General features: G+C 40.7%; 1 protein-coding gene across 1 annotated transcript in view; it reads left to right on the top strand.

Annotated features, from left to right (window-relative positions):
• Window positions 1–7,802, top strand: part of AGPS (alkylglycerone phosphate synthase) — a 53,249-nt gene extending 45,447 nt beyond the window's left edge. Inside the window, exon 20 of the mRNA XM_048309109.1 lies at window positions 4,482–7,802. Within this exon, the coding sequence (XP_048165066.1) occupies window positions 4,482–4,603 (122 nt within the window). The 3' untranslated portion in view covers window positions 4,604–7,802. The remainder of the gene's footprint in view (window positions 1–4,481) is intronic.
• Window positions 7,803–13,111: the final 5,309 nt, after the last annotated feature.

Here is a 13,111-nt window from a genome sequence, read left to right as displayed (position 1 = left end):
AATAAACGTTAACCAGGTAGCCCACGCTGCACAGGCTTAGCTATAGTATCAGTGGCAGTTTATATAGGAAAACAAAAAATAAGAAAAAATCCCACAACACTAAAAACCCAAGCAAAACCCCCAAAACAAAACAAAGGAAAAAACAAACCTTACACCTTACCTGCATTCAATTACGTTTGACATTGCAGCTCTTTGGCATTAAGAGGCTGTGGCTTAAGCTATAAACTGTAGTAACTAACCCAGACAAACTACAAAATCTGATATTATAAAGTTCTTTTATGAGGGGGGATTGAACACATTCTCTTCTCTTCTACACAGGGGAAAAAAATCTTCTACTCTTAGGTTAAGTATACTAGAGTTTGCTCTACTCATCAGAATGAGTTGAAACTGTAATATTTGTTAGACATGGAGTAATCTCATGTGAAATAATACAATAACACAATTGTATTTTCCTCCTTGGTCTGCTGAAAGTGTTAATAGAATAGTCATCTTCAGTGCCTTTTCAAAAAAAAAATAGAAAAGGAACAGACCTCCTGATTCATCAACACAGAACTTGAACATATTTAAGCTGTTTAAGATACCAAGTAAAATATGCGAAGTGTTATGGTGACGGTAAGTGTTAATTATTTAGTAGACTTGGCATACACCGGTCCAATGAACTCCAGTGCTGCCATGTTTTTACATTACTGCACTGACCTTGCTCAGTATTGCAGAGTTCTCCCTGGAAGAGTAATAGCTTTTTAAGCAGTTTATAAGGGCAGGGAGCTGCTTTCTGGAGGGACAGGTAGCTTCAGGAAGAGCATGCAACAGCTGGACCTGTAGGACCTGTCACTGCTGCTCCTTCCGCAAAGCTATTGTTTTGCAGTAACTGACTCCTCAAGTTGAAAGGGCTGGAGCAGAGGAAGTACAATGTGCAGTGCCAGCAGAACCTACTTCCACTGGGACCACACGGTTCTATAAATCTGTTCTGCATGGGTGTCGAGTAATTCCTGGAATCAATCAGCTACATGAAAGCTTTCCTTACAAGACTGTTCGTGTCTGCCCTGGTGCTTCATATTCCAAAAGTGAGAAAACCAATGGCTGCCTGCTGTTTGCTCACTCCATTTTTAGCAGCCAGACATTTTGTAGCCATCCAGATGAATTTTTGAAGATGAGCAAGTGAAAAAGGGCAATGGAAAAGTGAACAACTTTTCCAATGAGACCAGCATGGAGCAGCATGTATCAAAGCTGGGGAAAAGTTACTTAGTTTATATATTTCTCATTCATATGTGGACTAGAATGATGGATAAAAACCTAAAACTAAGGTTGGTGTTGGACTGTCTTTGGAGTAGCTACTGAACAAGCTCCTTGGCTTTCTGATCTGAAGTACCTTGTGTGAAGTAGGCTCTCTGCCATGCTGTGGGGTTTGTACTCAGTATAATAGGCTGGGGTTCAGATTGGAGGTTTCTGGCTTCCTAGTAGTGAATGTTTTCAGGCACTATTAGACTGCTCAGCACACCTCAGGAACAGGCCACTTGACACCTGTAAAACTTGAAAATTAATTCTCTCGTACCTCATCTTGGATAAATAAGATCACTGAATCACAGAATGGGTAGGATTGCAAGGGGCCACAATGGGTCATCTCGTCCAGTTTCCCTGCTCAGACAGGGCCATCCTAGAGCACCATTGCACAGGCTTGCATCCAGAAGGTTCTTGAATATCTCCAGTGAGAGACATTCCACACCCTCTGTGGGCAGTCTGTTCCAGTGCTTGGGCACCTGCAGAGTAAAGAAGTTCTTCCTCATAGTTAGATGGAACTTCTGTGCCCATTGCCTCTTGTCCTTTTGCTTGGCACCACCAAGCAGAGCTTGGCTCCATCCTCTTTGACACTGTCCCTTCAGGTGCAAGATTAAGTGTCTTCAGAGGAAGAAGATGCAAGAAGGAAGGGCTGTGTTTGTTTCCAGTTGGGGCACAAGGATTGTGCATGTGATGGTGTGTATAGCTGAGTGGACAAGTAGTAACTTGCTATGCTAAGCTACTACAAATTGATTTGTTAATAATGTTATGATGTAGCATATAGAATGAGGGGGTTCTGATCTCATTTTTTGATTGAGAAAAGTATACAGTGCTAAAAGCCTGTAAGTGCTAGATGCTTGTATCAGTTCTGGTTCTGTGCAGTCTCCCATCAGTTCTAGGTAAATGCCATCATGTAGGGCTAAAACTCAAAAGTCTGCTTTCTCTAGGCTAGAAATGGGAAGTTGGTTTTCTGTAGTCTGTGATAAGATCAGGCTTAACTGAGACCTTCTTGTTAGGGGAGTTAAGGCCTCCTTGAGTGCAGAGCTGTTCTTTAGCTAGTCTAAGAGTAGAGGTAAGCAACTTTGTCACTTGGGATTGCTTTTATGTTCACAGAAACATCTTTTACTATTATGGCATTTTCTTCCTCCTTTTCCCTTCTTGTCCTTGAAGCCAACTGGGTTGTCCTGTGGAGAAGGACCAGAAAATAGCACAGCACTAACCTGAAGTGCAGCAATATATAAATGACTTTTCTAAGTTCTGCTCTCATTTTCACAGAGCCTTTTCTTCACTTGGTCTATTTTCCATTTTATCTGATGGATCAGCTTAGAATTCGGAGAGATTACCTCAAGGCTTTTTAACTCTAATGTGAAAACTTGAGTAGTTGAAAGCTCCATGTATATTTTATTGACATGAACGGTAGGAGCAGGGGATCAACTTTGCTGTTATCAAGGGGTTAAAATCTTTTTGTTGAGCATGTTTGTGAAGGACTGCTGGTAACTGTAGTACAGCTTTTTTTCTTTCCAGTTCACTAATCAGATGTATGTTAGATTTATTATTGCAAAAGTATAAACCATAGAAAATTTGACAAGATAGATGTGTAAATTATCACTTTGACAGAACTAATGATGCACTCCAAGCACCTTCTGTTTTCCAGCACTTGGTGAGCGACTTCATTAAATATGCAACGACTGTTTGGTGCTGCTCAGACAGTAGTTCAGTTCCTTGTGGAATTGCATTATTACTGGAGGTGTAAAAGAGGCAGGCATGCTAGCTGTTGGGCATCCTGCTGTGATTCTAATGTGCTCCATCTTGTTGGAGCAGTTGTTTGCAGTCTTTTCAGGACAATTACATCCATAACCACAGAACACATTCACTGAAACTATATTACAGATAACAGTTGAGAATAGTAATGACTGTTCTTCAGCTGCTTGTGTAAGAGCCAGTGTGAGTGACTTGAAGGGATGGTCAAGCCACATCCACGATTCAGGTGTTCAGTAGTAGTAGTGAAGTTTTAACAGATAAAATTCAACCACATCAGCTTGCTCAGACAGTCACATTGTAGCGATAGTATATTCACAAACAGGGATTCTTTCTTGAGCTGGGGCTGCAAAGTACAGCCACAGTTCCTACCACATGACAAATTATTTTGTCCTTCAGTTGTGATCTTTGATCTTGACACACATGCTGCTAATAGTTGTTTTCTAGCAAACTGCAAATTTCATTCTGTCTCACATTATTTGCTTTTTCTGTTGGCATTGTGACTGGCTCATATTCCTTAAGGTAGACACAAATATACTCTGTTCTCCAGAGGTGTCCTTGTAATTTATTATTCTGATGACAGTTTGATGGTTACCCTGAAACAGGGCACAAAAGATGGCTTGAATTTAGCTTCAGATACTCTTAAAGCTTCTGTCTCTCAAACCTTTACTATGTCTTATCATACTGACAAATGGATTGTGTTTCAGGCTGACAAGTTAAATGCTAGAGTGTGTTTAATGAAAAAAATGTCCTCAGTTTTGAATGATCTCTTAATCAGAGTTGATGATTTGGTTAATTAGCATGTGAACACTTGGCCATTTAACAGGACTATTATGAGAATTTAGTGAAATGAGTTCTTAAAAGATTGTTTCAGCTTTGTTTGTATTTGGTATATGTTGTGAATAGCCAGTTTTACATGGGAAACAAAGCTCTTGTGTAATGCTATTGAGCAATTACCAACCAGCATAGAAGTTTTCAAATGAAATATTAAACCTTCTTCGTAGAAAAAAAATTTTTAGCTATTTAAACCAATACTGGTTTAAGCTTGATTATTGAATTACATTTTCACTTTAAAGTAATCAAGAAACGTAGGGTTCTGCTTTTTAGTAATCTCCTCTACAGTTGACTACTTAAAATTAGTTTGTGGCTTTTAAAAACTTATTACTGATTCCTTGTCTTAATAGAACATGTGATTTCAGCCTAAGCTTCATCTAAATTTCATAGTTTCTGAGGAAAGTAGACAGTGTGGAACACAGTCCTCCTCTGGGAGTATGCTGAGCTTAATGAGCTTGATAGTCTGGTGGGCTCAATAAATCAAATAAAGCAAAACATTTCTCAATTTTGAATAAAAGCATTTATCACACAGTGTTTATTCATTCATGGTCACAAGATTGATTGGCTCCTAGAATCCTGCCATATATTGAAGCACTTTGTTTTTGTTTTTCCAGTAGGCAAATTGCGGAAGCGCTGGATGAAGGAGAGCATCTCTGATGTTGGCCTGGGAATGCTGAGATCTGTTAAAGAATATGTGGACCCCAATAACATCTTTGGAAACAAAAATCTTTTATAAAGCTCTGCACAAATGATGTACTAAAAATTAAAAATTACTGTTGAAATTCCTCCACTTTCATTGTATTGATATCCCAGTAATCAAATATAACATAGACTAAACTTTAAAAACTAGTAACTTACATTGATTTTTGCTACTCCCTTCCCTCTTCCCCCAATAAAGTGTAAACATCACTATTAATGTTTATGGACTTTTACTTAACAATGTTCCAACCTACTGGGCACAAAGTACAAACCAGGAAATGCAAATTTGGGTTTCCAAGTTCAGCTAGGCAGCACAGCTGAAAGTATTTTCAGTGCTGGATACTGCCAGATGTTTCTTACTTAAAGCATCCCCCGCAAGGAGGACAAAGACTGACAACAGTGTTTTCTACAGAAGCAGCTGCTCAGCCCAGCCTCTTGCTAAAGGAAAGCTGCAAAGAGACAGATGAGAGAACACCAAGGAGTACCTCCCTGTACTGGATTAAGCATGTAACAGAGTTGTAACCAGCAAATACTTAAGAGTACAAATGTAGGCTTTAATCAAAAGAGACAGTGTAAGTCAAACTACTAAAAATTCAGTAGTCTCTCCCTGTAGTACTACTGGAAAATCTTACACAATTGAACTGTTCTGAGTTGTATTTGCATTGCTGGGATAATCTTAAATTAATTGTAGTTCAGTCACTAAGTTTTGTACAATGGACGTTTCTCACTGTACGTTGAAAACAGGTTTGTAACAAAATTTTGTGTTCATCTGTACTTCAGTCCTAGTGTGTATGGGTTTTGTTCCCATTGTGTTTGTTTTGCACAGATGCAAAATTTCTCTTTCGGTTATTCAAATGAAACTGCCCAGCACTGTCTTTTGAAACAGTCACAACAGTTTAATAAAACACTTTAATGGACAACCTGCTGTCATCCTGGAAGTGAGATTTCCCATTTGTTTTGTACAGTTTCCTATGGCCTTTATGAATCATTTATTTACTTCACAGTAGCCACAATTTTAATTGTCCATTGAACTTTATGAAAATGAAATATTTTCTTGATCCGTATCATGTGAGAGTAAGCATTTTTACATTGAAACTGGAATCTTAATCAGTAAAATAAACGAAGTATTTGTCAATACTCATGATCCATTTTTAAGGTGGGTTCTTTCTTAAAGCAAATTATCCAACTTTTTGATAATTAATGTATATGCATAAGATAGAAAAAAATACAGACTATCCTTTGAGGACACTGTCTCTAGGCAACTGCTTCACAGCTCTGTAGTGTCAGTTTGGACACCTTTTGTATTGGTAGTGCCGCTAATGAGGAGAAAAAGATAAATTGCATTTTTGTTTTTAAACTATTTTAGAATACTCTCTAATTAGCTCTCAGTTTTGGTAATATACCAAAAAGAGTATAAAATGCCTGAAAAAATACTGCATATCAGACAGTTCTGAACTTGTTCTAAGATTAATTTCAATGCTACAATTCAAATGATTGAAAAACATGGACACTCAAAACATGACTAAACTGCATGCTGTCAAGGTAATGAAAGAAAATGTTTTTATGATCTGCAGGTCGTAAGACAAGAATGTTCATGTGATACTTTAAATGCAGCTGGATTTATTTTGAATGGTCTTTATTTCACAACATTTCAGTATATAAATCTATTAATTTTTCTTGTCCCCAGAGTTCATATTTCAGCAGTAACCAAAACAGTAGGTGTAGTCCGTTTTAGGAGACTGAGCCTTCACACTGTGGTTAAGTGTTCCTTAAGTACACAAAGGTGTCTTGGTGAAGTGAATCTGCACATGGTGGTGCAGGGGCTTCCTCACCTCAGCTGCACAGTGGTGACTCCGTGGCCACGGCTGGCGTCTTGCTGATGACTTGTGTCACTCCCCAGTGGAGGCCTTTCTAGGAGCTGGTAAATATGGAGGGTGTTTATGTGCCTCAATGAAAGTTTGTGTAACTATGAAGAATTAATTTTGAAGGAAAGCATGTGAAGCTTTTTTGCAGAATGACAGCACAAAGAGTAGAACAAGTAGTCATAGCTTAGTAATACTGATCTCTTAAGATTTTGACTAAAGTACAACACAGCTCCACAACATCCTTCCCATTTTTAAATTTTCTGACTATGGTTTTTCTCATCCTTTTTTGTATTGAAAGTACACAGGTAAAAACTCCTTATACTCTCTAACCTTTAAATAGCCACTGACTTCTGAAGTGATTTAAAATGCAGTAAAGATTTTTACTGTATGTCAATTGCCCTATGGGAAGGTGAAATAACAAGGGTCCCAAAGCACTGTCTCTGGATAGCTCTGAGGAAAAGATTAACTACAAATGTAATAGATATTGCTGTCTTCCTAAATACTATCTTACGAATGGGTCAGAGCCTAGTTGAAACTGCAGTTGAAACATGTATTACTGTCTTTAATTTCACATTTAAATTGCTAATGCAAATAGAAAAAAAAAGTAATGCAAGTTCAGAAGACCTAGATAGAGATCATTCACCATTTAAACAAAATCTTACTTTCTCTAATACTATAGTCTTCCACGCCTCTTCCTTCTGAATGCTCTTTCTTTCTACACACTTCCCTTCCTGTAGCTGCAGCCTGTTTAGGGATGGAGTTTGATCCATGCAGATTAGAAGTGCTGATGCATAACACAACTTTTGCATTTGCTTGACTATTTTGGCCATACGTAAGTTACAAGCAGTTTTAATTAATCTTGTAATGACTTCCAATTACACAGCTTCTGCTCCCTTTGAAGGAGGAAAGGTGCAGAGAGTGACTGTGGCTTGACTGTAAAATCTGTTTACATTAGAGAGACCTTAATAAAAGTTTGGAGGGGAAAGAAGCAAATCTGTTAAAAGCTGATCCAGGATCTAAATCTTACAGTCAAAGAAAAATGTGTCTTGATTTGACTTACAGTATAATAGTTAGAGATGTCATCTTTGCCTTTTGCTGTGAAAGAGGCAAGGCCAAATAGTTCTTCCACAGCAATGTTAATTAACTGAAACCAATTTCAAAGGGCAGGGATACATTAGCACTGAAATCCAGAAAACACAAATTGCTTCTCAATCTTGGAAATGTATGTTTATCAAGGTTGTAATTTAATTTTCTGCAAATAAAGCCAAACAGTGTTTGTCATTTTAGTGTGAGATTAACTGTAAAGCTTCAGTTGTAATGTTAAGAGATTACAGAACCTTATATTATTAATAAAAAGAAAATTGGCCTAAACCAGTATGTGGTTTTTTGTGATCAAGCTAAACAAATATATTCTAACTTGTCATATTGCTTCATTTTAATTTGGTGATGAACTCTTACCTAAGGAAAACTATTAGGAAAGCTTTGGCACTTGCTGGGAGAGAAGAGGTTGAATTTATAAAAGTATGCTAATAGGAGCTCTGCTTTTGTGTCCCGTGTAAAGCAAAAACAGGAAAGAGAGAATTTCAGGGAAGGAAGGGCAAAACAACACTTGAATGCCAGGCTGCTTGGTTGAGAATTTCACCCCTTTGGTGAGGGCAGGACAGGGACAATGTTGAGCTGCTCTTTGAAACTTCTTTCAAATATAGTACAGAAGCAGACCTTGTCTTACTTTGCTTCCCCATATTTCAAAGCCCTGTTGTATTAAGCTGTTGCAACAGGTATATTGTTTCCTGCTGCTGTGCTCATCTCACGTAAAACTTCCTTGTTACAGGTCCTGGAACCTGTTAGAGTTCTGCGTGCAGCAATGCATTACGTGTGAACAGAAGCAATATTTCACAGTTATCTGCATCACTGCTATAAAGTCTTTGTGCCTTTTAAGCTAAACTGGCTGAAATCACGTTGCTCTAAAGAAATGTTGCATTGTCTTGTGTTAGCACCATTATTCAGTCTTAACACATTGCACAAAACCTGTAAAAGGCGTAGTATGCAAGAGACAGAAGAACTAATGACATGGTTCACCTTGTACAACTATGGCAATTTCTCAATATGATCCAAATATTTTTGTGTGCTTGCTCACAGGAAGGAGAATACCTGGTCATCAAGCAGTTTGTGTTTTCCTTCTATTAACAGCATTAAAATGCAGTATTTTTACTTGGATCCACTTTGTCTCAATCTGAAGGAGATTTTAGATGATGATATACTTGTCTCAGGATGACAGCCAGGCCCCATCAGTGTTCTCTTTGTTTGAAATACATAAATTTTATAAAAAGTTGGATCTGAACTCACAGCTGTGTAAATACTACAGGCTCACTGTTTATGGTTTTATAGTCCCAACACTGACTTTGAATTCCACATTACCTTTAACATAAATTGATGTCTTTCCTCAGGCCCTCTATGGAGACCAGAATTGGCAGGTGGCTGCTTTTTTCAGTGTCAGCTTTAAGGTCTGCTTTGCTCAAAGGGCAGAGGTGGTCAGAAATACTGTGCAAAGATGTTTGCTGTGCTGTCTCTGAAAAATACTAGTGCTGTCAGTTTGAAATTAAAAATTCCATTTCAAAAATATGGGGGCTATGATATTTTAAATCATACTGTTATTTGCACTATTTACCAATACAAATTGCAATAATATGTACCTTTATTGAAATGCTGTGAAATGTTTCATTTATTAATTTGTTTTTGCACTTTGGAAAAACAAAGCATTGATCTTTTTATGGGAAACTTGATTAATCTTTCATTTTGATTCAGAATAAATCTAAATTTCAATCGACTGTTGGTAATTTCCAGTATAACATTCCTATTTGAGTAGCACTCTGCCTGTTCACACCTTTGTGGTAGTCTGTAGTATTGCCTCCCCCCCACCAAATGGGGCCCATAGCAATTTTTACATTAATGTATTTGTTGTTGTACTGTAAAGTATCATGGCAGCCTTCTAAAGGATAAAACAGAAGTGTTGACCACAGCAGTGGATTTGTGTGTGTGCTAAAAGACAATGGACAAAAATTCGATTATGTGACTCTAGTCATGTAAAGTTTAAGTTGATGCTTCTAAAACTTGAGATCAAATTAGGAAATAAATGAAAAATGTTTTTGTTTAAAAATAATACTTTAAAACTCTAAATTATGAAGAATGTCAAGTGATTGTCCCAACTCTCCTGTTCAATGTCATCTGGCTTGTCTGAGTGTGGCTGACTTCCTACAATGCTTCTATATAGCAAAATATAAAATGGATGATCTCCAGACAGGGTCATGATACAACTACTCCCGTTTCAGGGGGCTGGAAGGGTTTGGCTCTATTCCCACGAGGGACACAGACACTGAGCGTGTGGATATCTGGTACTACCATTGCACCAGTCAGTGCTGGCTCAGCAACACTATATTCAAAGCATTTTAAAGACAAGGAATATCACTGATGTTATGTACTCAAATTAAGTTTGGCAAATACTGAAAACATAAAAGGGCAGTTTGGTAAGTTCAGTTCTTGACTAGACTCAGTCCTGAGGCTGTGGTAGTAATGAGAAGGTACAAACCCAGCCGCTGACCTTGCTCCCTCCCAGCCCGTGGCAGCAGCCGGCAGTGTTTCCTGTCTCGCTCTGTTCCTGCCGCCGCAGAGCAGGAAATCCTGACTGCCCAGAGGCGAGGCTTAAAAGCCCTTCTGAAACATGAAGTGACACACATGCTCACCTAGCAAATACATAGCAGCTGGGTAAATACATGTAGAGATGAGGCCATAAAAGCTCGTTATTAAGGAAAGTAAATCTGGCTAATGTTAGAAAGCAAGATGTGAGTGAGCTGAACGCAATACTTTGGTAAGTGGGCAAGCCACAAGGCAAATTTACCTTCTTAGTACTGTTGCTTCTAGAAGTACAGGGCAACGCTGTTCTTTCAGTCAAGTTTTTTAAAATTAAGATTTTCATACAAAATGAAGATCTTGTCTTTCTCTGTTCATGCTTGCAACTGTGTTATGCCTAAATTCTCAGTTGTGTTCAGTTTTGCAGGTTAGCACATTCTAGTGCAGGAAAATGAAGAATAGAAGCTGCTGGCTTCCTTGAAATGGTATCGGAGCTCAGTTTATTCGTGCAGAAGTGCAATTGGTAGCCTTCTCCTTAAGAGGTGAGATCCCTTTAAAGCACATCATTAAAAACAGTCCGCAGAGAACAAAAACAGGCTGTGAAAAGGGATTGGGGAGAGACAAGGCCAAAGACAAAAGATGCTGGAGGATGTTGCTGTAGCTTTACAAGGGTGGAGTCCGTCCGTGTTGTTACCCAACATGTGGCTAAGGGAGCAGGGTTTACTGTTTTTGAAGGAGGAGATGAGTGACAGCTGCCCAAGGGACAGTGGAGAAAGGCTCTCAAGAAGGTCCTTTCTCCTGTGCAGTGCAGAGGTTTAGCATCACCTCCTGGTACACAGAGGCTGTCCCTCGGCAAAGCTTCAGCGGGCAGCAGAGCCCACCAGCATGCTTAATAAAAACTTCTTTGTACAACTTCACCTGGCTGTTGCATGACTTACTGCTAACGAAATCATGACCAGGAAGCAAAGAGAATTGCTAATGAGGAAAACAGAGCAAGGGCAGTGCAAGCCAGTATCTTGTGTGTATGGCTAAATTACAGTGAAATGAACATCTGGCAGCAACAGTCAGGCAGACGGGACCTGGTTGCTACAGAGAAATGATAAATGTCAGATGGTAACAAATCTGCTGCCTTGGTTACAATTTAGTACTTTTTTAAGGCTGATGAGAGGAAATCACTATCTCTTCGTTTGTAGAGCTGTGTGCTGCTCTGCAGACACAAATAAAACATAATGTTATTTCCTGTTCTTTTCAGTAGCTCACGTAAGACTCCCGTGCATATCTGGGCTCGAGTAGGTGTTTACAGCTGAGCCTTTGTGGGCTGCCTGCTCAGCCATGCTACAGCTTCGGATCCTTCCTCTTCACCTCTGTCACTGTGTGATTTACATTACTAAAACCAAAATTATCCTTCTTGCTGTTGCAGAAAGCATAGGCTGATTGTCCCTTCCAAAAAAAATGAGGAAAGAGCAATAGGGTCACTTTAGTTTTCTTTTGTTTAAAACCACGTGCTGATATGCTACAGCTGTAGACCAGTCAGAGCAAAGTTAAACTGGCTATGAGTGGCTGGATAGGGAACCTTGTGAATGCCACATTAGTGATGAGTTAGCAATTGTTCGCTAACTGTAGCAATAAGCAAGACCTTCAGCAGCCAGAGCACAAGTACCCACCACTGGAGTTAAACGCAGCTTCCCTGAGAGGGAGCTGAGCAGGTTTATAAGCATAGGGACAGAAGCAGTTGTGTTTGCATCTCTTCCCTGCTGCGTGCAGACCCGCATGTTCCATGTTGACTCTTGGCATCTCACATCGTAAGTGTGATGTTGTGCTTCTACTGTGAGTCTGAAGGATGGGATTTGCTCATTGCTTGCACATAAACTCTTCAGAAGCAGGATGTTTGTGTGTGCCGACTTCCCAGGAAAGTGGCTGGGGAGTCACATGTCGAGACAGCAGAAGTTTGCTGATCTCCTGCCAGGCTGGGCTGTGTGGGTGTTTGACACATGGAGAGCTTCGCTGCCTCACAAGGGTTGTTTTCACTTTCTGCATCTGCAAACTCCTGCCATTTTATTCCAAATATACTTTACTTGCTCTGGCTGTGTGTATTCTGGTCCTGAGAGAGGCAGCTTTGTCCTTCACATGATTTCCAGCCCTGCCTGAGCAAATCCCACCTGCCTTGGTCATGGCACGTGTTGCCACACGCAGCCCCCCGACCCGTCCTGGCAGCCCCTGAGGACAGCTTTTTCCTCTGGCGAGAGGATGGTTAAACAAAGGAGAAAGAGGTCAAAAATCGCTGCCTGAGGGCTGCCGCTTGAAAGGCTGTTTGGCCCTTTCCCACCGATGTGTCCCCATCCCCAATGACAGTGACAGGCCTCAGCTGTGTCCTTGTGCCAGGCCCGGGGGCGGGCGGCGATTCCTCGCCTGAGCCGCTCTGGGCTGTGAGGGGCGGCTGCGGCCCCCGGAGCCGCCGCTCTCCACAGAGCAGCGCTGCCGACCGAAGCGGGCAGGGCCGGCCAGGCACTCCTCCCTCCAGGTAAGAGCACATGCTTATGAGGGTGCTGGTGATTTTTTGCCTCCTTGGCTGCTTGTTGATAGCAACATGGGGGCTTGGAGCCGATGGCTAGTGCGGGTCGGGGATGGAGGTCCGTAGTGGGACCGCTCTTGGCTGGACAGGGCACCCTGAGAGGCCCTGTGGTCCAAGAGGCTCGGAGGCGATGGCAGAGCAGCAAGGGCTCCCCTTCCCGGGCCAAGGTGAAGCTGTATGAGGTGCCCCCTCAGAGGGGGCTGGGGAGACTCCTTGTTCCAGGGCTGGGAGAGCCAGGCGCTCCCTGGGGAAACGGGGAGCGCTGAGCATGGCCGTGTGGAGTCCAGTCTCCCCCAAGGTGTGTCTGTGGGCATCTCTTGGCTTTTGCTTGTGTTTCAGATGTGTTGAGGCAGCATTTAAATATGAGACCTGTGAGTCTCCAGTGGCTTAAAGAGGCAATTTCACTTCTGTGCTGTTGTATTAGTTACTTCTGATAATCATTTTGCAACTCATGTTCTGCCCTTGTTTATATCCAACCTGG

The sequence above is a fragment of the Corvus hawaiiensis genome, chromosome 7 (assembly GCF_020740725.1).
Source record: "Corvus hawaiiensis isolate bCorHaw1 chromosome 7, bCorHaw1.pri.cur, whole genome shotgun sequence".
In the NCBI taxonomy this organism is placed as follows: domain Eukaryota; kingdom Metazoa; phylum Chordata; class Aves; order Passeriformes; family Corvidae; genus Corvus; species Corvus hawaiiensis.
This window is presented reverse-complemented; position numbering and strand designations above follow the sequence as displayed.